General features: G+C 51.8%; 2 protein-coding genes across 3 annotated transcripts in view; both read right to left on the bottom strand.

The window, feature by feature from the left end:
- The window catches only part of PAK4 (p21 (RAC1) activated kinase 4), a 46,221-nt gene extending 39,207 nt beyond the window's left edge, over positions 1 to 7,014 (bottom strand). The window contains exon 1 of one of the 2 annotated variants that reach the window (XM_029202195.1): positions 6,844 to 7,014. The gene's annotated coding sequence lies outside the window, so the exon portion shown is untranslated. The remainder of the gene's footprint in view (positions 1 to 6,843) is intronic. The other variant, XM_029202215.1, reaches the window with a different exon arrangement.
- Positions 7,015 to 12,038: 5,024 nt separating this feature from the next.
- On the bottom strand, positions 12,039 to 21,561 carry ACP7 (acid phosphatase 7, tartrate resistant (putative)). The gene is given in 14 exon segments (XM_029235995.1): positions 12,039 to 12,149; positions 13,276 to 13,413; positions 16,679 to 16,750; positions 16,869 to 16,936; positions 17,028 to 17,085; positions 17,177 to 17,284; positions 17,368 to 17,420; positions 17,423 to 17,481; positions 17,580 to 17,642; positions 17,864 to 17,987; positions 19,081 to 19,263; positions 19,570 to 19,612; positions 19,614 to 19,777; positions 21,441 to 21,561. Coding segments are annotated over 14 exon segments (1,365 nt in total).
- Positions 21,562 to 23,007: the final 1,446 nt, after the last annotated feature.

Below are 23,007 nucleotides of genomic sequence, written 5' to 3'. Positions count from 1 at the left end.
CCCATTTTATAGATGAGGACGCGGAGGCACAGAGAGGTGAACTGACTTGTCTGGGATCACACAGCTAAAAGTGGCAAAGTTGGCTCCAGAATCTATGCCCTCAATCTCCACTGCATCCGACAGGTTAAGAGCTCCAGATTGGAGCGAGGCAGGCCTGGATTTGAGTCCCAAATCTGCCACTCACTAGCTGTGGGGTTTCCAGCCTATGCCTCAGTTTCCTCTTTTTAGGGAAAGCAAAAATATCACAAATAGACAGGAAAGGAAGTCTAGAGGGCTTTCAACAAACACAAAGATGCTCCCTTTTACTCATATTAAAATCAGGGGACTTCCCTGGTGGTCCAGTGATTAAGACTCTGCGCTTCCACGGCAGGGGGCATGGTCGGGGGAACTGAGATTCCACATGGTATGGCCAAAATTAAAATAAAATAAATAACAAGAATAATTTTTAAAAATCAGAACCACAATAAGGACCACTTACTGTGGCACCTGCCTGACTGGCACCTGCCTGACTGGCAGAGGTCAAAGTATCAGGTAACACCCATCCACATGGTGAGAACGTGAGGAGACCATGGTGCCACCGGACACTGGGAGTGGGGTGCAAACAGGAGCATGCTCTCAGGCAGACTGGGACACTGCCAGCAGAGCTCCCGGGGCACGCATCTCAGACCCCCGAGCACCTCCAGAGGTGTGCCCACAGCTCACACGTGTGTGGGGGGACACCATGCCATGGAACCTCACACAGCCACAGAAAGCACGAGGAAGCCCTCTACATCCTGACACAGAACTTAAGAGTGAAAAATGCAAGGGGCAGGACAGAATACAAACATGGGAAGTCGGCTCCATGTGAGCAAAAACAAAAGCGGGGGAGAACACGTGCAGGAACAAACACCCAAGACAGAAAAGAAACCAGGAACAATGCTGTCTCTGGGAAGGGGCCCGAAGACAGAGAAGGGGTGGGAAAGAGACCTTATTGCTGTATATACCATTCTGCGCTGTGCGTGGTTTCTCAACTGCAAATAGGCAATACATGCAGACAGGGCAAAAATGGGCCTCTTAAAATTAAAATGCAGGAAAAGAGAAATGAGGTTAATAACACCTCCTCCTCAGGGCTCCGGGCCAAGCCACGGTGGGATGCTCAAAAAGCACACATCTGGTGCCTGGCACTCAGGGACCTGGCGGCTAGCACGGTATCACGAGGGGCTGGGAGCAGGCGAAGAGGAGGCTGCAGCCCAGAGGGGCACACGTACCATGAGCTTACTATGTACCAGGTAATGTGCTAAGCACTCGACAGCACGGTCTCCTCCAATCCCCCCGATAGCCCATTTAACAGGTGAGGAAGGTGAGGCCCGGGGATGCTCTGGCTCTTCCAGTAGGGGGTCGGGCTGAGGGACGTGTGAGCGGAATGTGTGGCCCTGGCAGGGAAGGTGCCATTGGGCAGGACCAGAGGGCCCCGTGAGACAGGCTGCAGTGAGTGGTGGCTTCTGACACATCTGCCGTAGCTGGCTCCCCTGGGACCTGGGAAAGCTCCCCTTCTGACCCTCCCTGCCCACCTCCACCAGCATTCCTGTGGGCCAAGGCAGCTGGCAGACAATAAGCCCCAGCCCCGGATGGGTGGCTGGGCCGGGAAGGGTCCCATTTCCCTGGCTGTGACTTGGAAGGAGACTGCTTCCTGCTGGCAGCATCTGTGGCCGCCCGGCTTGGGTGATGGGAGAAACAGCTGCTGGGGACACCCCGACCGGCGTCTGGCCAGGAAGTCTGGCTCACTGTGAGCCAGCAGGACAAGGAGTGGTGAGGCAGTAGACACGAAAGGGAAGGGGGCTGTGGGAGGTCGTGAGGGAAGCAGGGACCCAGTGCCCAGAAACCACCCAGGCTGAACAGGCCCCCGAAGAGTTTCTATCTAAACAGGAGGCTGGAAGAACAGGAAGTAGGCTTGTCTTACCAAGACCACTTCCAAAACACTGCAGGGCACTGGAGCCTGAAGGCCTGGAGTTCAAGTCCTGCCTCTGCCACATGCCTGCTGTGTGACCCTAGGCAGGTCACATATCTCTCTGGGTCTCAATTCTCTTATCTCTAAAAAGGGGTTGATACCAGTACCTACCTCATAGGTTGCCGTGAAGATCAAGGGAGTCCATATGGGTAAAGGACTCACAATCTTGGCCAGCACACGGGACCCTCCAACACCGCCGCCCTCAGGCTACCCACTCTCTTCTGCTTGGACTATCCCGGCAGCCTCCCCTCAGGTCTCCCCGCCCCCGCCCTCCCTGACCTGTCCCCACACAGCGGCCTGAGCAGTCCTGATAAAAGGCAAAGCAGATGTGCTTAAAGCCCTCCGATGGCTCCCATTACACACAGAATGAAGTCCACACTCCTCACCCCAGCCTGTCACCCCCTGCTGTATCTGTCACACCTCCCCACCTCCTTGACCTCACTGCCAGCTCTGCCACACTGGCTTCCTTGGTGGGAACTGAACATCCCAAGCTCCTCTGGACCTCAGGGCCTTTGCACTTTCCATACCGACTACCTGTTCTGTTCTTTCCAACTCTTCCCGGGCCTGGCTCCCTCTCATCAATCAGATGTCTCCTTCTCCAGAAAGCCCTTGTGCTGGCTCCCCAGGCTGGGTCAGATGCCTCCTCTGGATTCCTACAGTCCCTGTGCGTCCCCCATCCCAGCCCTAACCATTCTGCTTGTGCATCCCTATCCCAGCCCAACCACTGTGGGCTGTCACTGTCTGGGGACAGGTCTATCTCCTTCACTGTCCTGTAACCCATGAGGGCAGGGCTTGGACTGCGTTGGTCACCACTGGGACCAATGATCTGACACATACGAGTGTATCAAGGCTTTGCCCATCCCTTTCCGAGCTGCACCTCCTTCCTCTTTGCCTCCCTCCTGAGGAGGTTTAAGTCAGTACCGTTTCCCTTCCCAAATGTCAGCCCTGGGAGATGATCCCCAAGGAGAGTTGGGTCAAAGTTTCAGCCACTGTCCTGGATACCCTAGAGGGCGAAGGTCAAAGCCTGCCTTCTCCTCTGGGTGTGAGGGCTCAGCAGGTGTCAGGCCCCAGCTAAGCCCGTCACATGAACCATCCCCCTGTTTCCAGCCTGGGGTGAGGGGGGCAGGCAGGTGGCATGAAACCTACCACCTCATGGCTGAGTAAATTGTTTCAGCAAGGGCCGCAGACTTGCCCGAAGCAGGACACGGAGGCAAGGGAACCCTCAAGCACTGCTGGGAAGCACATTGGTACAAATGCTTAGGGAAGCAATTTGGAAGGTCCAGCATTTCCACTGTGAGACATATACCTAAGAGAGACTCTGGTCGTGGTACACAAGGAAACATGTCTAGAATGTTCATTGCAGTGTTGTTTGTTACAGTCCCAGTGGGAACCACCTAAATGGCCACCGAAAGGTGAACAGGTAACTCCTGTGTGTCACTAATACAAAAAGAAACGCAGAAAGGGAAAACGAATGACCTGCTCTAGACCGACACACATCCACATGGAGAAAAAGCCAAACTAACGCAGAGCAGAAGAAGCAGGCTGTTTACTGTGGTATGCTTTATATGATCTGTAAAACTGTAAAACACTGGGCAACCCTGGCTGGCCATCAGAACCACGTGCCGATGCTGGCCCCACGCCAGACCAAGGGACTCCAAGCCAGAATTTCTAGGGTGGGCCTGGGCAGCAGTATTTTTGAAAGCTCTCCAGGTGACTACAGTATGTAGCCAGGGTTGAGAGCTATTACTCTATTGTTTGTGAATCCATCCGAGGGCAGGAACAGTAGGAAAACCTGCAGAGGAAGGCTGGACACCAAATCCAGCCCAGCAGCTACCACTGGGAGGGAGGACAGGCAGGGAGGGCGGGGCAGAGAAGAGGGGCCTTTAACTGTATCTACTGTGTGCTCTGTCCCAGGCTGGACACTGGAAGCGTGGGTGTTTTGCTACATTGAAAGCTCTACTTTTTCCCCTAGTCTAAAAATGTATCACAGGAACAAAACTGGCAAATAAGAAATCACTTGCTCAAGGTTCCATGGCTGGTAAGTGATGGGGCAGGAGCCCGAATGTCTAGTGCCAAAGCCCTATAATTCCCCCATTATCTGTGCCAAGCCCTGAGATGCTGAGTAAGTTGCCGCAGTGAGGGCCCGAGGCTGGCTGGCCTCATAGGGCTGCCTGGCCCTGTACCCACCCAGTGACCCTGCCAGAGCCAGGTGGGGGAGGGGTAGCTCCCAGAGTAAGCCAGGAGGCAGGTGGAGAGAGGCCCCGCCACCACCTCTGAGGCCCTCCTCAGGTAGCAGTAGCAGCAGCGGCCTCAAGACCAGTGCTTACACAGCACCTACTGTGTGCTAGGCCTTGGGCCAAGCGCTTTATGCTCTGCATCCTCACAGCAGTTCTATGAAGTAGTCATTATCGTTATGCCCATTTTGCAGAGGAGGAAACTGAGGCCCAGAAAAGTTAAGCGACTTGCCCACGGTCACACAGCCTGTGAGTGATGAATGTGAGCCAGGCATCCTTGCACCAGCGTCCTTTCTCTGAACCACTCCCCAGTGCTGCCTCGGAGCTCCACACACAGGGCAGCTACTCATCTGCCCCTGCTGCACTGCCCACTCTCCTCCAAGGCCAGGAGCCTTAGGGGCCTCCCACAGGCTACATGCTGCCGACAAGCCCCCAACTCCGCATCCCTGACCTCCACTCACGCCTTTTCTTCTGCCTGGCGCACCCTTTCCCATTCCTCCTACTCATCCTTCAGAGATTACCCAGGGGACTTTCCAAGGGACAGAGTACCGGGCCCAGGGTCTGGGCACTCTCCTGGTCCTCTGACCATGTCCTCGCAGGCCACGTCACTGCTGGTAGAGATGTAGCCATGTATCACTGGCTAAGGGTCTGGTTCCAGTCCGCTCCCACCAAGGGACACTGAGGGCCCTCAGGGGCCAGGGGCTCGTGTGTCTTGTCCGCTGCTGCAGACCCAGCACCCAGCACCACGCCCGACATTCAACCACCACCAACCCAGCACCCTCCATGGACCAGGCAGTGATTCAAGTGGGGATTCAGGGAAAGAACAACATGGAGAAATTCCTGCCCGTGAGGGGCCCACATTCTAGTGGGAGGCAGACAAGAAACTGCGTGTTGATAAATAAGTTAAAGACCGAGTGAAGGGCTGGGAGAGAACAATAGTGAGATAAAGAGTGTGTGTGAAAAAAAAAAAAAAAAAAAAAAAAAAAAGAGTGTGTGTGGAGGGCGGTTGGGAGTTCCCTGGTGGCCTAGTGGTTAGGATTCAGTGCTTTCACTGCAGAGGTCTGGGTTCGATCCCTGGTCCGGGAACCATCCCACATGCCACACAGCACGGCCAAAATACCACAAAACAGTGTCTGGGGGCAGGGTGGTCCTGGTCAGGCTGTGAGTGAGTGGCTCGTGAGTGAGAGGGTGCAAAGTGGGGAAGGGATTCCAAGCAGAGGGAACACGAAGGTCAAAGACCTGGAGGCAGGCATAAGCCTACAGAGTTGAAGAACAGCAAACAGGCCAGTGTGGTTGGACCTCGGGGAGGGACGTGAGAGAGCAGGAGGAAAAGAGGTGGCAGTGACTGAAGATCGTGAGGAGAGGTTGGGGTTTTAAGGACAGAGAACACCCAACTTTGTACAGGGTACCACCCAACAACACCCTCCCCAGACAGGAGCCTGCCAGACTCACTTGGACTCCGGGCCACCCACAAACACCCCATCCCATCGGCCCATGGGACCCTCTCCTCCCAGATCACACCCTTCCACGGAGGCCAAACAGACAATCTGTTCCTGCCCAGGGAGCGGCCCGGCCTTGCCCAGCCCCCTGCTTCCACGAACAGACATCTGGCAATCTACAGTGTGGCGACCAGGGGCAGGAGCTCTGGAATCATTCAGATCCAGCCTGGAATCTGCCTCCATCACTTAGCAGAAGCTCTTTGAGCCTCATTTTTTGTGGCTGTAAAGTGGGTGTATCTAGATTGTAGTACAATAAGACCAGGCGCTGAGCAAAGTGTCAGCCCTCATTAAGTATTAACCAACATTATGAGTATTTGAGAGGCAGCAGAGCATAGAACTCTGGGCCCAGAACTCCAGAGTTCCAATCTCAGCTGCAAAACGTACTCATGAGGTGGCCCTGGGCAAATCACTTGGCCTCTTAATAATGGCACCAAGCCCATAAGGTTGTGGTCAGGATTAAATACGTGTAAAGAGTTTAGAACAGGGTCTGACACATAGTGCTTTATGAGTGCTTGGAATTCTTTTCATTATCTGCGGGAGGGGGGAATCCTTCTCCTCCACCAGAAAGCACCTTTGATTTCTTTCTTGAATGTCCTACCCCTCCTCTCCAGCAATATGTCCCACTTGGGTTTTAACTTTTGACCCTTGGGAACATCATCTGTCGGGCCATCGGATTCTGATTTTTGCTCGCTTTGGTCACGCCCCACCTTTGATCTCATAAAGATGCCCCCCAACCTAAGTCTCCTACATTTGCTCCACTGGCTGCTGCCTTAACTCCAACCGCCGCCCCCACGGTTGTGACCTCTGACCCTCGTAGGCACATCCTTCCATCAAATTATTAATTTGACCCCCTTTTTTGACATTCACCCCGTGTCCCTCCAACGAACTCCCACTTCAAATTTCGAATTTTGCGCCCCCCTTCGCCACGCCCCCTTCGTTAGTTTGACCTCTGACCTCCTATACACCTCCCTCCCTCCCGCTCAGCGTAGACCCACGACCCCCCCGGACGCGACCCTTCCCTCCACAAGTGAACTTTGACCCCAGGGGCCCCGCCCCCTACTCGCCTAAACGCTCTACAACCGCCCGGCGCACCCCGATCCCGTGGCCAGACCACTTATCCTACCGGCTCGGCACCGCAGTCGCTCGCGGCCTAGCTGCTCGGCCCGGAAATCGGCGCCCTCACGCCGCCCTCAGCTCTCTTGCGCCGCCGCCACCACGGCCACTGCCGCCGCCATGTTGAATCCCCAACGAACATCCGGGGCTTTCCCCCCTCGCCGTCCACCAGTCCCCATAGCAACGGGGCTGACTGGGCCGGGGGCAGGGCCCGCTCAGGGGCGGAGCTGGGCTCCGGGCAGCGCCGCTCCAGCCTCTGATTGGTGCTGATAGTCCAATCGGAGACCTTCGGGCAGAAAATGCCAAGCAGGGATTGGAAAATTTGGAAAGGGTGCGGAGAGGCTGGCTCCCAGCCCACTTGGATTCTTAAAGGGGAAAATGGCTATCCTCTGGTAACAGAACTTCCCACCTTCCCTCAAAAGGAGTTAGGGGGTGGAAGGCAGTAACGGTAATAATGGCCAGAAACAGTTCGTAAGCATTTACTATGTGTCAGACACCCCGCCAAGTGAAATTTCTCGCTGAATACTCACAACAGTTGTATTGTATGTTAGTACCCATTTTACAGATAAAACTGAGGTTTAGAGGGGCGAACGAGCTGGTTCGGGATCACAGGAAGTAAATAGTGAGTTTTGGACGACGTCTGTCAGTCTGTCTGAGCCCGGGAACTTGGCCCGGAATCAAGGCACAGTTTGATTTAATCTTTTTATAAGGTTTCTTTTGTGTGTTTTTGTTTTTAGTATTTATTTGTAAAAAATTTTTTTGAAAAAAAACCCCCGTAATCTAAACTCGGACATCTTTTTCTGTGATTGCACTCATTGAGCTCCAGCCAGTTTGCTCTTCCAAAAAAAAAAAAAAAAAAAAAAAATCAGGTGCTCTCCCACTTCAAGGTCATTGCATTGCCTTTTCCTTCTGTCTGGAATAGACTCTTCCCTCAGGTATCGTCATGGCTACCTCCCTTCTGTCCTTCAGGGTTTTACTCAAATGTCATCTTATCAGTGGGACTGTTCCTGCCCACGCTGACTAATGCAGCAAACATCCCTCTCACATGCTACTAAACCCCTTACCTTGTCTGCTTTTTCTTATTTTCTGTTGCTCAAATCATCTTCTAACATACTAGATGATTAGATAATCATAGTTACTGTTTTTTGGCTCTCTCCGCTGCTGTCGTGTCAGCACCATGAGAGCATTGATTTTTGTCTGTTTTGTTCACTGTACTTGCCCATTTGTTGAATGGATGGTTGGATGAGTTGTAAATCCACCTCTGCAGAGGTACTTTTAAATATTTAGTGCATCTCCCTTGCCCCAGCCCAGTGTCTAGCACATAGTAGGCATTTAATTAGTATCTGCAGAAGCAATGAATGAGTGATTGCATAATGTCTTTTTTTCTGTGCATTTACCTACCTTTTATTTATTTTTAAAATAAATTTATTTTTAATTTTGGCTGTGTTGTGTCTTCATTGCTGCGCTCAGGCTTTCTCTAGTTGCGGCGAGCAGGGGCTACTCTTCGTTGCGGTGCGCGGGCTTCTCATTGCCATGGCTTCTGTTGTTGCAGAGCACGGACTCTAGGCGCGTGGGCTTCAGTAGTTGTGGCTTGCAGGCTCTAGAGCACAGGCTCAGCAGTTGTGGCGCCTGGGCCTAGCTGCTCCGCGGCATGTGGTATCTTCCTGGACCAGTGCTCGAACCTGTGTCCCCTGCATTGGCAGGTGGATTCTTAAGCACTGCGCCACCAGGGAAGCCCCCTACCTACCTTTTAAAACAGAATTGGAAACACATTTATAAAGAATTTTGTATCTTTTTAAAACAAGACTATAAATATCACCAGTAACTTTCCAGGTCATTAAATATTCTTCAAGAACATTTGTTTTAATGGCTGCATAAGATGCCATTCTATCAATGAATGCTAATTTGTCTGAACCACTCTTTCTTGTTGAACATCTAAACTGTGATAAATATTTTGCTATTATAAATAATTTATCCCACCCCAAAAATCCAAGCAGTTAAATATTTGTGCACGTCTTTAATTATTTCCTTTGAAAAGATTACCACAGATGGAACTGCTGGGTCAAAGGAAACGTACATCTTTAAGATTTAATAATAGTAACAGTTCCCATGCTTCAAACATTTCTGTGCACTATACACGGTGCTAAGTTGCATAATTTAATCAGCAGGGGCTGTGATTATCCCTGCTTCACAGAGGAGGAAACTGAGGCTTAGAGAAGTAACTTCGTTTGCTCGAAACCACACACTGGGCTCATCCCTAGCTTTGATGCCCAAGTAAGGCTCTCGCTAACTTCGCTCTGCTGCCTCCCCACGGCCTGGGACACACATTGCCAAGTTGTGCTGCAGGGATCCAATTCACACACCCGCCAGTGTTCGGAGAGAATATGCCCTTTAAACTACCCTTGCCAGCATTAAACATTCTTGTTCTTGTGCTCTTTTGAAGTCTTTCTGCCTTACTGAGTCTCCGTTTTTAAAAAAAAACAAGTCTTGGGACTTCTCTGGTGGTCCAGAGGTTAGGACTCTGCCCTTCCACTTCAGGGGACACAGGTTCAATCCCTGGTCCCTGGGCGGGGAACTAAGATTCTGCAACCCCACCTCACCACCCCCCACAAAAAAAAACAAGCAAGTCTAGTAGCTGAGACGATGGCACTTTATCCAAGTCCCAGTGATGGGAGGATGGCTGGGTACAGCCTTTGGCTCTCTCTTTTTAATTTTATATTGGACTATAGTTGATTTACAGTGCTGTGTTAGTTTCAGGTGTACAGCAAAGTGATTCACTTACACATATACATATATCTAGTCTTTGCCTCTTTAATACCCTGTACACAGTGCAGGGCATCAGGCTCTAGAACCCATGTTTGGGGAAGCCCTCCTGTAACTTAGTTGGGGATCTCAGTCAGAGATCAGAGCCCTGGAACAAGCCCAGTGGTAGATCTGCTCCAAGGGTTTCCTCGGGATGGGCGATCAGGCCCTTCTACTTCAGGGCCCTGGGAGAGGAAATCGGGCCCAAAGAACCTCCTATAGCAGGCTTCCTGGAGGGGTTGGTGAGGAGGTGACCCCCAATAGATGGAAAAGGTGAGGAGAGTGAGGAGGATTTGGCCTCATAAAAATGATAAATTTTGGGCTTCCCTGGTGGCGCAGTGGTTGGGAGTCCGCATGCCAATGCAGGGGACACAGGTTCGAGCCCTGGTCCGGGGAGCAGCTAAGCCTGTGCGCCACAACTGCTGAGCCTGCACTCCAGAGCCCATGAGCCACAACTCCTAAAGCCCGAGCGCCTAGAGCTCATGCTCTGCAACAAGAAAAGCCATTGCAGCGTGAAGCCCGTGGAACGCAACGAAGAGGAGCCCCTGCTCGCTGCAACTAGAGAAAAGCCCGCACGCAGCAACGAAGACCCAACACAGTCAAAAATAAATAAATAAATAAATAAATAAAATAAATACATTTTTAAAAAAATGATAAATTTCAATACATCATGGAAAAAGATCAGTGGCAATATATAGATGGCAAGCAAAGCTTCCTGTCCTTTATAGGTAAAGAGCATTTACGAATTTGTGGTCCAGTGGTTAAGACTCCACACTCCCAATGCAGGGGGCCCAGGTTCAATCCCTGGTCAGGGAACTAGATCCCACATGCTGCAGATAAGCGTTCACATGCCACAACTAAGGAGCCAGTGAACTGCAACTAAGGAGCTCTCGAGCCACAACTAAGGAGCCCATGTGCCACAACTAAGAAGCCGGTGAGCCGCAACTAAGGAAACTGCCTGCTGCAACTAAGGAACCCAACTGCTGCAACTAAGACCTGGCACAACCAAGTAAATAAAAAAAAAAAAAAAAGAAAGAAAGAAACTGCAAGGAGCCTTGGGCCTAGTGGAGCCTGGGGGGGAATACGATGTGAGGAGGCTGAAACTGCATGGCGCAATGGAGGAATACATGTGCCATCAGCCAGAGCTAGGGACTCACAGGCTTCTCTCAGGGGAGCCCTCAGCCCTGGGGCCAGAGCCCAGCCTTTGCCTAGGACTTCTGGAGTCAGATCCTGTCCATCTGCAGCTCAGAGCCCTCCCCTGGTTCCATGTCACTCAGGGTAAAGGGCAGAGTCCTCCCTGTAACCCACAAGGCTCCACACGTTCTGCCCCAGTCACCTTCCTGCCCTCATCCCCACTCTTCCTCTCACTCCCTCTGCCCTCTGACAGGATGGGCGTGCTTCTGTCTCAGGGCCTGTGCATTAGCTGTTCCTCTGCCTGAACTGCTCTGCTCACATGGCTCCCCCTTCAGATTCCTTCAGATCTAAACATCACCCTCTCAGTGAGGTCTCCCTGACCACCCTCGTGAAAACTGCCACTGCCCCCCACTACTCTCTATCCCCCTTCCCGCTTTTTCTGTGCATTATCACTATTACCATTATATGTTTTACTTATTTATTGTGTTTGCTGTCCGACACCCTGGATAGAATGTCGGCTCCATGAGGGCAGACATCTCTGTGTTGTTCACAGCACGGAGAACAGGTCCTGGCACATGACAGGTGCTCAATAAATACCGATTGAATACAGGAAAGGAAGAAGGGAAACACAGGGAGGGGGAAAAATTTAAAAAGGGAGGAAAATGGCAGCTCCGTGAGCTCCTAAGCTTGTCAGCTGCCCCAGTTGGAAGTTAGGAGTGTTAACACTTCCCGCCTTCCAGGATAAGTCAGTGCCAGGCTGGGAAACTGAGGCATGAAGGACACTGGTTACCGCTCCTTGGGCCGTTGGAGGCAGGCCTCTGATTGGCACTAAGGGCCGGCCTGGAGGAGAAAGTCACCATCGCCACCTGCTGGACAATGGTGTCATGACAGCCATACCCACCCTGCTGACTTGGGGCTGCTGATGGCCCTTGCTCCGTGGTCAGGAGAGGAGTCGGCCCAGTGGGGCATCCCCAGCAGAAGTTCAGAGTCCACAGAGACACAGCCATAAGCCTCTTTACTCCTGAGGCCCTGTGGACACTCTGCCCAGTCAGTGCTATGCAGGAGGGCAGGGTTGTACCACCCAAGACCTGTCTTGCTTCACTTTGCCCGTACAACTGCTCTCCCAACACAGCAGGTTGGGACCCCCACCTCTCGGGGAGGGGAGAGCTGCTCCAGCTCCCTCAGGGCTGCATCCACCCCACATGGGACCTAGGAAGGTAGAGGAGTCGAGGACCTCCCTGACACCCTCCCGGGCCTGGGTACCCCAGCCTAGGTAACAAGGCCCAGGGTTCCTGATGAGAGCTGTCTCCATCCCCAGAGGTACATCATCCGGCCAAGCAGAGGTCTCATCACCCAGACATCGTCCACAATCTTCCCATCATGCAAGGGACAAAAAAAAAAAGGAGGTAATGAAGGCTGAAAGCCCAGATTCTGGGGCCAAGTGGCCTGAGTTCAAATCCCAGCTCTGCCTCTGATAGGCTGTGTGACCTTGGGTGAGCTATTAGACCTCTCTCGGTGTCAGTTTTCCTCAACTGGAAAGTGAGGATGATAGTAATAGTACCTACATCATAGCTATCATGAGAATTAAGTGAGATATTTGGAAAAGGCTGAAAAGGGAACCTGGCACAAGGCAAGGACTGGGTAAGTGCGGGCTATTATTATTAGAGCACAAACCCTGGAGTCAGACAAAACTCACTTTATATCCCAGCAAAGCCACTCCCTATGTGGCCTTCAGCACATGCCCCTACTCTGAGCCTCACTTCCATATTCCATAAAATGGGGAGAACTGAATAGATAACATACACAAGAGCCTGCCTGTGGTGTATGGGCTACACAGTAAATAGTAGTTATTTATCATAAAAAGAATATGGTCTTTGGGGTCAGATCTTAGTTCTGCACCCTCTGGCTGTGTGACCCTGGGAAAATTACCTCCCCTTTCTGAGCTGTAAAATGAAAAGAAAATTTGTCGCATGGTATTGTTTTGGTGATTAAAGGGACTAAATATAAGGCATCCAGTTCAGAGTCTGGAACACAACAGGTGTTCAATCAATCAGTTATTAGCACCCTTATAAAACTACAATGGCAGAAATAAAGAAAGGTGAGCCATGATTATTTGGGTCTGTCTAACCTTAAGCCATCCCTACCACACACACATCATATTACTTTCCCTCTACCTGTCTCCCACAACCTACCTTTTTCTTCCCCTGCTTCATGTTGATAAATACCTATAGAATCGACTGTGTTTTAGAAACTGTTCTAAGCACTTTATATACAATAAGTCATTCAACCCCCATTCAACCCTGTGAGGTAGAAACTATTAATATCCCCATTTTTCAGATGGGAAAACTATGGCTCAAAGTTGCTTGAGGTCATCCAGCTGGTAAATAGCAGAGGCAGGATTTGAACCCAGGATTTCCAGCTCTCACGTCCACTTTTGAAACCACTTGGCTCCAGAGCATGCTAGGCCTGGTTACTCAGGCAGGTGATTGGGCCACTGCTCACTGACCTGGTCATCAGACACCTGCTGGATGTGGACACGGGTCTCATTGAGGTTGTGTAGCCGTGTGTACCCGTGCTCTTTGATGAGCACGGCGCTCCAGGGCCGCGGGAAGAGGGTTAAGGGGGTCAGCCGCTCCTCACAACGCTGCCGGAGAGAATCATTTAGACCCAGGGCTGGCGCAGGTGGAGTACCCACTGGGGAGCAGAAAAGACCTGCCAGGCCGGGACCCTGCCACCCCCAAGGAAGACAAAGCCAGTTAAGACTCGTCCTTAATAATTGCTCACAGCTGAGTGTTTTGACCCAACCAGGCTTCCTGGTTCTCTGACTTCTAGAACAGTGCATGGCTGTACAAGACTGTCCACTGCAGCATTTTCTCGAAAAGCCCTGAGCTGGAAGCCAGCCAAACGGCCATCAATGGGGGTCAGTTAAATAAATTATAGGGTAGCCATCACAAAGTGGGGCTGTATAGAAAAATGGCCAAGACGTATGGTTAAGGGGAAAATGCAATTCACAGAATAGAAGAAATTGGTGGCTCTCAACCGTCGCTGCACAGCAGACCCTCCAAGAAAGCTATTGAAATCGTCATTGTCTGGGGGAGAGGAAGTGCTTATCCTTGCAGTAGAAACCCAGGTAATGTGAGCAGAAAGGATGAGGGAGCATCAGCCTCAAAAACAAAAAAAGTCACCATTTTGCAGCCATCATCATAGTAACTGACTGAAGCCAGAACCATCAATGGATGGTCAAAGTAGTGGCGAAAATTTGAGGAATATCAGGATATTTGTGGAGTCTCAAAGTATCTCCAGGAGACCCTTGTTAATTTTAAAGGGGAAAACCGTGACTATGGTGGAGGAGATGTGTAAACTGAGACTTAAAGGGGCTAAAGAGATACCATGCACCTCCTCATAGGGTGCACTGAAAAGAACACAATATCGCTTTTGTCTATTCTTACCAAAAATGTGTAACTTCAATCTAATCACCAGCAAACATCAGACAAATCCGAACTGAGGGATAGTCTATAAAACAACTTTGCTATGCTCTTCAAATTTTTCAAAGTCATGAAGAATGAAGAAAGAGTGGGGAAATGTTTCTGATTAAAGGAAGGGAGAGGGGGCTTCCCTGGTGGCGCAGTGGTTGAGAGTCCACTTGCCGATGCAGGGGGCGCGGGTTCGTGCCCCGGTCCGGGAGAGTCCCGCGTGCCGCGGAGCGGCTGGGCCCGTGAGCCATGGCCGCTGGGTCTGCGCATCCGGAAGCAGTGAGAGCCCAGCGTATCACAAAAAAAAAAAAAAAAAAAAAAAAGGAAGGGAGAGAGATAAGACACAGAAGTAGAATGTATGGTCTTAGACTAGATTCTGGACCAGAAAAAAAAAATTCTTTAATTTAAAGGACATGAATAGGACAATTGGCTAAATTTGAATGAGATTAGATAATGGTATATTATCAATGTAAACTACTTGAATCTGATTATTATACTGTACTGATGTAAGAGAATGTCCTCGTTTTCTTAGGACATACAGATGGAAAGATAAAGGGGCATCATTTCTGCAACGTGCTCTTCATCGGATCTGAAAATAATAGTAAAATGTAAACACACACACACACACACACACACACACTTAGACAGACAGACAGAGAGACAAAAATAGAGATTGAAACAAGTGTGGTTAAATATTCATATTTGGGAAATCTTGGTAAAGGGGATATGGAACGTCTTTGTATTATTTTTGCTACTTTTCTGTAAGTCTAAATAATTTCAAAATTTTAAATGAAAGAAAAATCTAATCTGCACTGATTAAGGTCAGAATAGTGATCACCTACAGCTATGAGGAGCCACCTGTACTGATAACATTCTATTTCCTGCTGCAGGTGGTGGCCACACAGGGGTGGCAATGCCAGGGCCGAGCCCTTGGAGATTCTGGTGTTTGTTCTGGGGTTGGGCCCAGGCATTGGAGTTTTAAAACCTTCCCAGGTAATTCTAACGTGCACCAAGGCTGAGAACTGCTAGGGTATGAAGAATGATCCAAGCTGTTTTTAAAAAGTGGGTGATGCCATAACACATCTCTATTGAGACAATGACTCATTTGCATACATGGAAAATATTCTCAAATGCCACCCGAGATGTAACCATTGAGAGTGGGATTAAGAAGGGTGTGGAGAGTTCTACCTCCTGCCCTCTGTTCTGTTTGAATTTTTATCATGAGAAGTTCTTACTTTGATCTCACTAATTTGTAAGAAACAGCTTAAAAAATAAGCCCTTGCCTCTTGTGGAAGTGACTGATTCCAAGGCTCGGCGGGTGGGGGTAGGGGGACAGAAGATGATCCTGGAGCACCCTGTAGTGCCAAAAAGTAAGAGAGACCCCACAAAACGACAGGGACACATCGAAAGGACACAGGGCATGATCTGAAGAGTTCTCAGTGGCCAAAGTTAGAGCAATCTAGGCAGCAGCATAAACAGCAGGCGTATTGGATTAGAGCCTACGGGAGAAGATGATTACCCATGAGTCCATACTAGTATAAATCCACAGCTAACTAACCAAATAAATGGGGCAGAAGGGACAACTCTTCCTCATGGGAGGATGCTAACTAATAAATCGAGGAGGAATGAGGGAAATACAAGATCCCCAGTAGAACACCCCAGTAATCACTGTAACAGACAAGACCCACTGATGGGTTCAAAAATTAGCAGGTGAAAGTTGGAGGAGAAACAGGACATTTGCAGGGTCTAAAAGCATCTCCCCCAAGATGTTTATCAACTAAAAAGGGAAATACAACAACTTTACAGAGCAAGAACCCAGCAGACACTTCCTTAAACAGGTGATTCAGAGAAATCCCTCCAGGAATGAGACACAGTGAGGACAGGGACCCCCTGGTATGGCCCGCTGAGAAGGATAGACCATCATTTGTGACTGTGTGGCCCCAAATGCATAACCCGAATCTTGGCAGGAGAAAACAGCAGACAAACCCAGATCCAGGTGCATTCTGAAAAAAACAACTGGCCTGAATGAAAGACAAGGGAAGAGGGAGGAACCATCACAGTTTGGAGGAGACTAAGGAGACACAATAACTAAATACAGTGTGGGATCCTGAAACAGAAAAAGGTCATTGGTGGGAAAGCTGGTGCAATGTGAATAAAGTCTGGAGTCCAGTTACAATGATAATAATAAGCCCTCTGCCCTGGATCCATCCAGTAGACCTGGGCAAGCACCCCCTGCCCCCGCCACTTATTGATCCTGTGATTCTGAAGGAGTATTTTACTGTCTGAGCCTCTGTTTCCACATCTGTGCAATGGGCATGCCATTGATACTAGGTGCATCTAACCACCTAAGAGATGAGGCACCCAGGCTGGTACAAGCGCAGCCCTCAATAGATCAGAGGCCAAAGCAGCACCCCCCCCTCCCCCCACCCTGCTCGCGGCAGATCCAGTGATGATGTGGACAGGGACTCGAGGGTGGGTGTAGGGCATCTCTCGGCTGCCATTAAATACCTGGAGAAGGGACAAAGGGGAGGGGCCTGTCATACCCAGCCAGGCCCCGCGGTTCTGACCTTGAGGGGGCGGTCCACTGACAGCAGCCACATGGGTCTCAGCCCACCCCAGGCCTCACATGGTAGTTGTAAATTGGCCACGGGTGTTCATAGGAGCGTTCGTGAGCCCACAGCTGCAGGTCCACCCCTGATACAAAGCAAGAGGGGGGTCAGGTCCCTGAATCCAGGAGAGATGGGGGGTGGGGCCTGGGGCTGGGGAGTCCCCTGGGGTCACTCACCGTATTTATAGAAAAGATCCTCCAACTCATAGAACTTGCCGAGGAGGCCTCTGCGAACCTGGGCCGGATGAGCAAGGAGGTGAGGGGTGACTCGGGCCAACCCCCCTACCTGGATTTCAGCACCTTTTCCCCAGGGAGGGGGTCCTCACCTTGCTTTCACGCCAGGTGCAGTCATCCCAATCAGCACTGGAACAGTACATGGGCCGGTGACCCATGGTAATGATCCACGGCGGGGCTGCTGGGTTCTTATTGGCTTTCTGCAGAGAAGGGCGCAGTGTGAGGGGCAGGGGTTGCAGGAGGGGGAGGCGAGGCAGGTCCAAGGGGGACATCCACAGGTTACCTGGAGGTCGCTCTCCAGCCAGCGAAACTGTCTCTCTACCAGGTGGCGCCCTAATGGAGAAAGAAATATACCTCGGTGGAGAAGGAAATGATGTGTACCGGGCCCAGATCCCAGCTGGAAGGGTCAAAGGGCAGGGGTCAAATATGGGGTCTCTCCTGCATCTCCCATCCTTCAGGGGAGGGAGGTCAGTCCCCCAGCTTCCCCCAGGTTACCTGTACCACAGGCCTTCACTGTCCCCTGGCATGATGAAGCGAGCTTTGTAGTTGGAGAAGTTGCTGGATAAAAGGAAGTAAAACGGTGGGGGGAGGGTCTGGGTGCCCCCGCCCGCCCCCACCTCTCACTGTCAGGCCAGGCCTGGCTCCCAGCCCAGCCCTCATCTCCTTCCCTCTCACTTCCACAAATGAGCTGCTGCAGTACGAGAGACTAAGGTGAGACACTAGGAAGGACTGTTTTCTTTGGCCAGGCCCTTGCCCACCCCGAAGCCCTCAGGCCTCACTAGTGGTCTTCGTGATTCCCAGGACACGTCACGTATGGCAGGCTGGCGGCCACAGGTTCAATGAGATTCATGAACTTGTCCCTGACGTGAGCGTTGTCCTGATCCACGTTGTAGGTAAAGTCTCCTGGGGGGTGGAGGAGAGAATGAGGACCCAGACCTGGCTCTGCTTTCTCCAGATTTGAGAGACCTGGTTGGTCACGTGCGGGCTGTGCAAGTCCCGGTCGCCCCCACTGTGAGGCGTCCTGGTTCTCCGATCCCTACCTCACACCCACCCGCATGTGCGCTTGGAACCATTTCCTGAGCCTCTGGTCCCTGAGGGCCCCTGCAGGACCTTGCCGGTCTCCTGTACTCTGAGCACACCAGCCGCCATCTCACCCCTTCTCAGAGTAATAGCAACGTTAAGACTGACACAGTCTGGGAACTTCCCTGGTGATCCAATGGTTTAAGACTCGGTGCTGCCACGGCAGGGGGCACAAGTTCGATACCTGGTCAGGGAACTAAGATCCCGCATGCCCCTCGGAGGGGCCAAAATAAACAAATAAAAAAATATATAAGGGTGAATTAAAAAAAAAAAAGACTGAGGTAGTCTAGTCAGGTACTGGTTTTGTACCAGGCACATTTTCAGATGCTTTACATGCTCGATCACCTGAATCTTCAAAACACCCTCTGAGGTGGATGTTATTATCATCCCCGTTTCAGATGGGGAAACTGAGGCCCAGAGGGGTTAAGTGCTTGTTTAAGGTCACAGAGCTGGTTAGTGAGGATCCAGGAATCGAAACCTGGGAGCCTGATTCCAGAGTCTACTATGGCTTTGAACTATATCGGCCCCAATCTCCATCTCCCATCTGGTTCCCGTCCTCTCAAATCACAACAGAAATGATCATGACAACAAACACTTATGTAGCACTTACAACAGGACAGGCAATATCGACTTATTTAGTCATCACAAGAGGCCTATGAATTCTAACCTAGTCTTAGCCCTTATAACAATAATACAGAGGAGAAAACCAACGCACATAGCTCGAAGCATCAAGACTGATTTTAACCTGGGCAGCCTGGTTGACCACAACACCGTCTCTGTGGCCAGTCTCATCCCCCACCCTGCAGAGCCACGCTAGCCCCGACCCGGGTCCCCTCCGCAGTCCTGGCGTTGCCTCCCACCCAAGCTCCCCCTCTCCGACCCCAAACCTCCAGGCGCACCCTGGCCGATGCCTCACCCACATGAAGAACAGCGTCATACCTGCCCTGCTGGGTGTCGCTGCACAGTCGGGGTAGGGCCCTAGGATTGTCAGTCCCTATGTCCCCAAACACAGCCAGACAGGGGCTCCAGTGGGGCCCATTCTTCAGGGCCCTGAAGAGGAACCGACGGCTCCAGCCCTGAGTACTGCCGCAGCGGTAAACTGAGGGGAAAGGAAAAGGCCACAGTCGGCTGGGGAGTGGGGTGGGGGGCGCCCCAGGATGTCTCCTTCACCCCCATCCATCTTCAATTGGTGCGGGGATTGAATGGGTCTGCCCTATGCCCCTTCTGTCCACCTCACCCCAGGTCCCCAGCCTTCCATTTTCATCCTAGGGTCTTATACAATAGGCTTGCAGATAAGCAGAAGGGGTACCAGCCCACCTGAGCCACCTGCCAATAGCAGCTTCTAGCCCACATCCCACTCCTCTTCCCATTCCCCCCCAACACCTGGGCCCAGGGCCCCTCTCACCATACTGGACCCTGGGCAGCAGCCCCTGCAGTGTGATTCGGTCGGTGTATGTAGAGCTTCCGCCAGAGAATGCCCCCATCCATAAAGGGGCTGAAGGTGCCCTGAGCCTGGAGGGGCAGGGGCCCCCATAGCTGCAGCCCGAACAACTGCACTTCCGAGGGGGTTGGGACCCATGTGGTCCAAGTTACAGTCATGCAGCCTGTCTCACCTGGAGAGAAAGGAAATGGGGGTCGGGCAGTGAGGCCTGGGCAGGGGTGGGGAGGGATGTGCGGAGAGTGAGGGGCAATAACGAGAGACTGAGGGGCTCTTGAACATTTAGTAGTTAAGATCACAGGTTCTGGAGCTTTCCAAGTTCAATCCCCGCTCCACCATTTCCAAGCTGTGCTTTCCTTGGGCAAGTCACTTCACCTCTCTGAGCCTCAGTTTCCTTCTCAATAAAATGGAATAATAATAGTATCTTCCCTATAGGGTTCTGTGAGGCTTAGATGAATAAATAAAAGTAAAGTAATATGTATAGCTGATTCACTTTGTTATAAAGCAGAAACTAACACACCATTGTAAAGCAATTACACTCCAATAAAGATGTAAAAAAATAAAAAAATAAAAGTAAAGTACTTGAAACAGTGCCTAGTACAGTCAGGGTTACATGAGTGAATGAATATTATTATTAATATCGTTACTGGGTGCAGGCCTGTTCCACGTATTTTACACATGACATAGTTTAGGGGTTGTAAACTCAGATGTCTAGAGTCCAGCTACGTAATATACATGGGGAAAAGGGCCAGCTGTAAGGAGTAAGGCAGCAGGGAGATGTGGAGTATGTTGCAAAGCGTAGAGCCTGCCCTGCCTCAGAGAGGAGCCATCGTTCAGCTCTGGGGATGGCTGCTGTGAATGAAGCAGGCCAGGTACCACTCAATCTGTCAACTTCTAGAGCAAATCTTTATACGGTGTTGTTGTTTTTTTTGCGGTACGCGGGCCTCTCACTGCCGTAGCCTCTCCTGTTGCGGAGCACAGGCTCCGGACACGCAGGCTCAGCGGCCAGGGCTCACGGGCCCAGCCGCTCCGTGGCATGTGGGATCTTCTCAGACCGGGGCACGAACTCGTGTCCCCCACATCGGCAGGTGGACTCTCAACCACTGCGCCACCAGGGAAGCCCAAAAGTGTAGTTATTTTTCATGAAAAATGTCATCTACCTTACTAATGAATGGGTTTATTATTGCTCATTTTTAATGATTGAATCAATATTTTTAAATGCCTCCGTTTTAGTTTCTGTTATGGCAACTATTATGGACGTAACTCACATAAACTGAAGCTCTCTAAGGTTCTTATAATTTTTTTAGCTGTGCCAAAGCGTCCCGAGACAAAAACGTGTGAGAACCACTGCCACACGCCAAGTTCCCTTTTGCTGCTTCACAGGTGATATTTCACTTACTCGTCACTCTGAGGTCACATTAGTATTACCCCATTGTCCAGATGAGGAGACTGAGGCCAGAGAGGTTAAGTCACTTGCCCAAGTTCACACGGCAGGTAAGCAGCAAAGCTGGGGTTAAAACCCAGGAAGTCTGGGTGCAGAGGGTCCAGAGTCCAAGGTCCTACTACCTCCTTGCACCTCCACCCGAAGATCAAGGACCAGGAGGGAGCTTTGTGCGAACACCACAATGAGTGAGGACGACAGCAGCCCCCTTAGGAGAGCGCTTACTATAGGCTGGGCTCCAGAGTCATTTCCTACACAGCCAGATGCGCCGCTGCTTATAATCTCCATTTAACAGTGGTGGACACATGAGTCTCAGAAAGAACCACCAGCCTAGAAATCAGTGTGGGATTCCTGAGCCTCACTGGGAAATGCCCAGGGAGAGGTCGCAGACACTTACCTGGGTAGGACAGGTGGACTTGCTCAGGGGCAGCGCTGGGAGCCTTTGGGGACCCCTGGACTCCCAGGGAGAAATAGAGGAGCAGACAGCAGCAGGACCAGCAGGGAAGAGGGGAGCACATGGTAGAGGGAAGGTGGGAAGCAGAAAGGGGAAGGGGAAGGGTCTAAAGTGTATGAGATCCCTTCAGAACAGCAGGAGCGGCTGGGGAGGATGGGGAAACAAGGGGGATCAGGCAAAATCACACGGAGGGAGGGAGCACGGCAGGGAGGTCTTCACAGGGACGGTTATCCAGATACTGGAGAAAAAACAAAAACAGTCATCACTACTAAGAGGCAAATGCCCTCTGAGCCTCGCTGGCTGCTAAGCACTTTACATAGATTAGCTCATGGGAGCCTGACGACATTCCGCTGTGTGGTGGCCACTGTGACCATCAGTCCCATATCACAGATGACGAAGCTGAGCAATGGAGTGACTCAGTTGCACGGCTCAGGTGTGATGGAGCGGGGATTGGAACCCAGGGGTCCTGGCTCCAGAGCCCTTGCTCTTATCCACCGCTCACTCTCAATGCAAGAGGCTTGGGAGTGGGGCTGGGGGGTCTCAGTGTAAGAAGTTGCCTTTGGCAACCCCATCCCCAGCATTCCACCCTGCCCTCAGAGACCTCATCACCCTCTACTCCATCCTCCAACCTTCCATTTCCATCATAGTAACCTCAATCCCCCCACTCCATCCCCAGACCGCCCAAGAATTCCGTCCCACCTGGAGCAGCCCCGTCCTCCTTGCCCCTTACCCAGCATCCCATTCTGCCTTTAGTGACCCCAATTCCTCTCCATCTCCACCTGTCTCCCCTGACCCTGCACCTGTATACCCACCCTCCTCCTCCCCAGCCCTTCCCTTCCCGCTCCAGTTCGGTCTCCAGCCCATCGAGGACCAGCCTGCCTGCCTGTCGGGGCAGAGCCATGCCGGGACCGTCAATCTGGGGGCCGGGAGCTGGGGCTGGAGGTTCCCCCCAGGTCCCTGGCTCACCCGCTGGAGCTCCAACTCCCAGCATGCGCGTCTCGGGGCACCAGTGGGACAGCGGTATTTTATGAGTTTGTAGGCGCTGAGACATCCCGCCGCCCACAGCTATCCCAGCCCCGGAAGAGCCTGCCTTCTCCAGGTGACGGCCTCCTCAGACAGCTGGCGCCCCGGGTTCCACAGGTCCGGCTGGTCTTGGGCGGCCCATGCCCACGCGCCCACCTCCCCCCCGCCCCGCCTCCCCGGGCTGGGCGGGGGAAGGGGGACCTAGGTAAATTTGATAAGCTGCTGCTGCCACCTCCAAGCCGGCCTCCAGGTAAGCACCCGGACAGGAGGTCTATGCTCGTCCCCCAGGAGCCCCATCCCGCAGCTACGGAGCCCCCAGGGCACTGACACCGGTCCCCAGCTCTGGCCCTGACGGATCCTGAGGTACCCAGGTGTGCTGGCACCTGCGCCTGCGACCGAGGTGGGTGTGGGGAGATTCTCCCATCCCTTCTCGCGGCGCCGGCTTTGTATTCTTGGCAGTTCCTTCCGCCTTCCTCACTCTGCAAGC

This window comes from Monodon monoceros, unplaced genomic scaffold (genome assembly GCF_005190385.1).
Source record: "Monodon monoceros isolate NGI ecotype Baffin Bay Population unplaced genomic scaffold, NGI_Narwhal_1 Super_Scaffold_10, whole genome shotgun sequence".
Classification (NCBI taxonomy): Eukaryota; Metazoa; Chordata; class Mammalia; order Artiodactyla; family Monodontidae; genus Monodon; species Monodon monoceros.
Note: the sequence above shows the minus strand (reverse complement) of the source record. Positions and strands in the feature narration are given on the sequence as shown.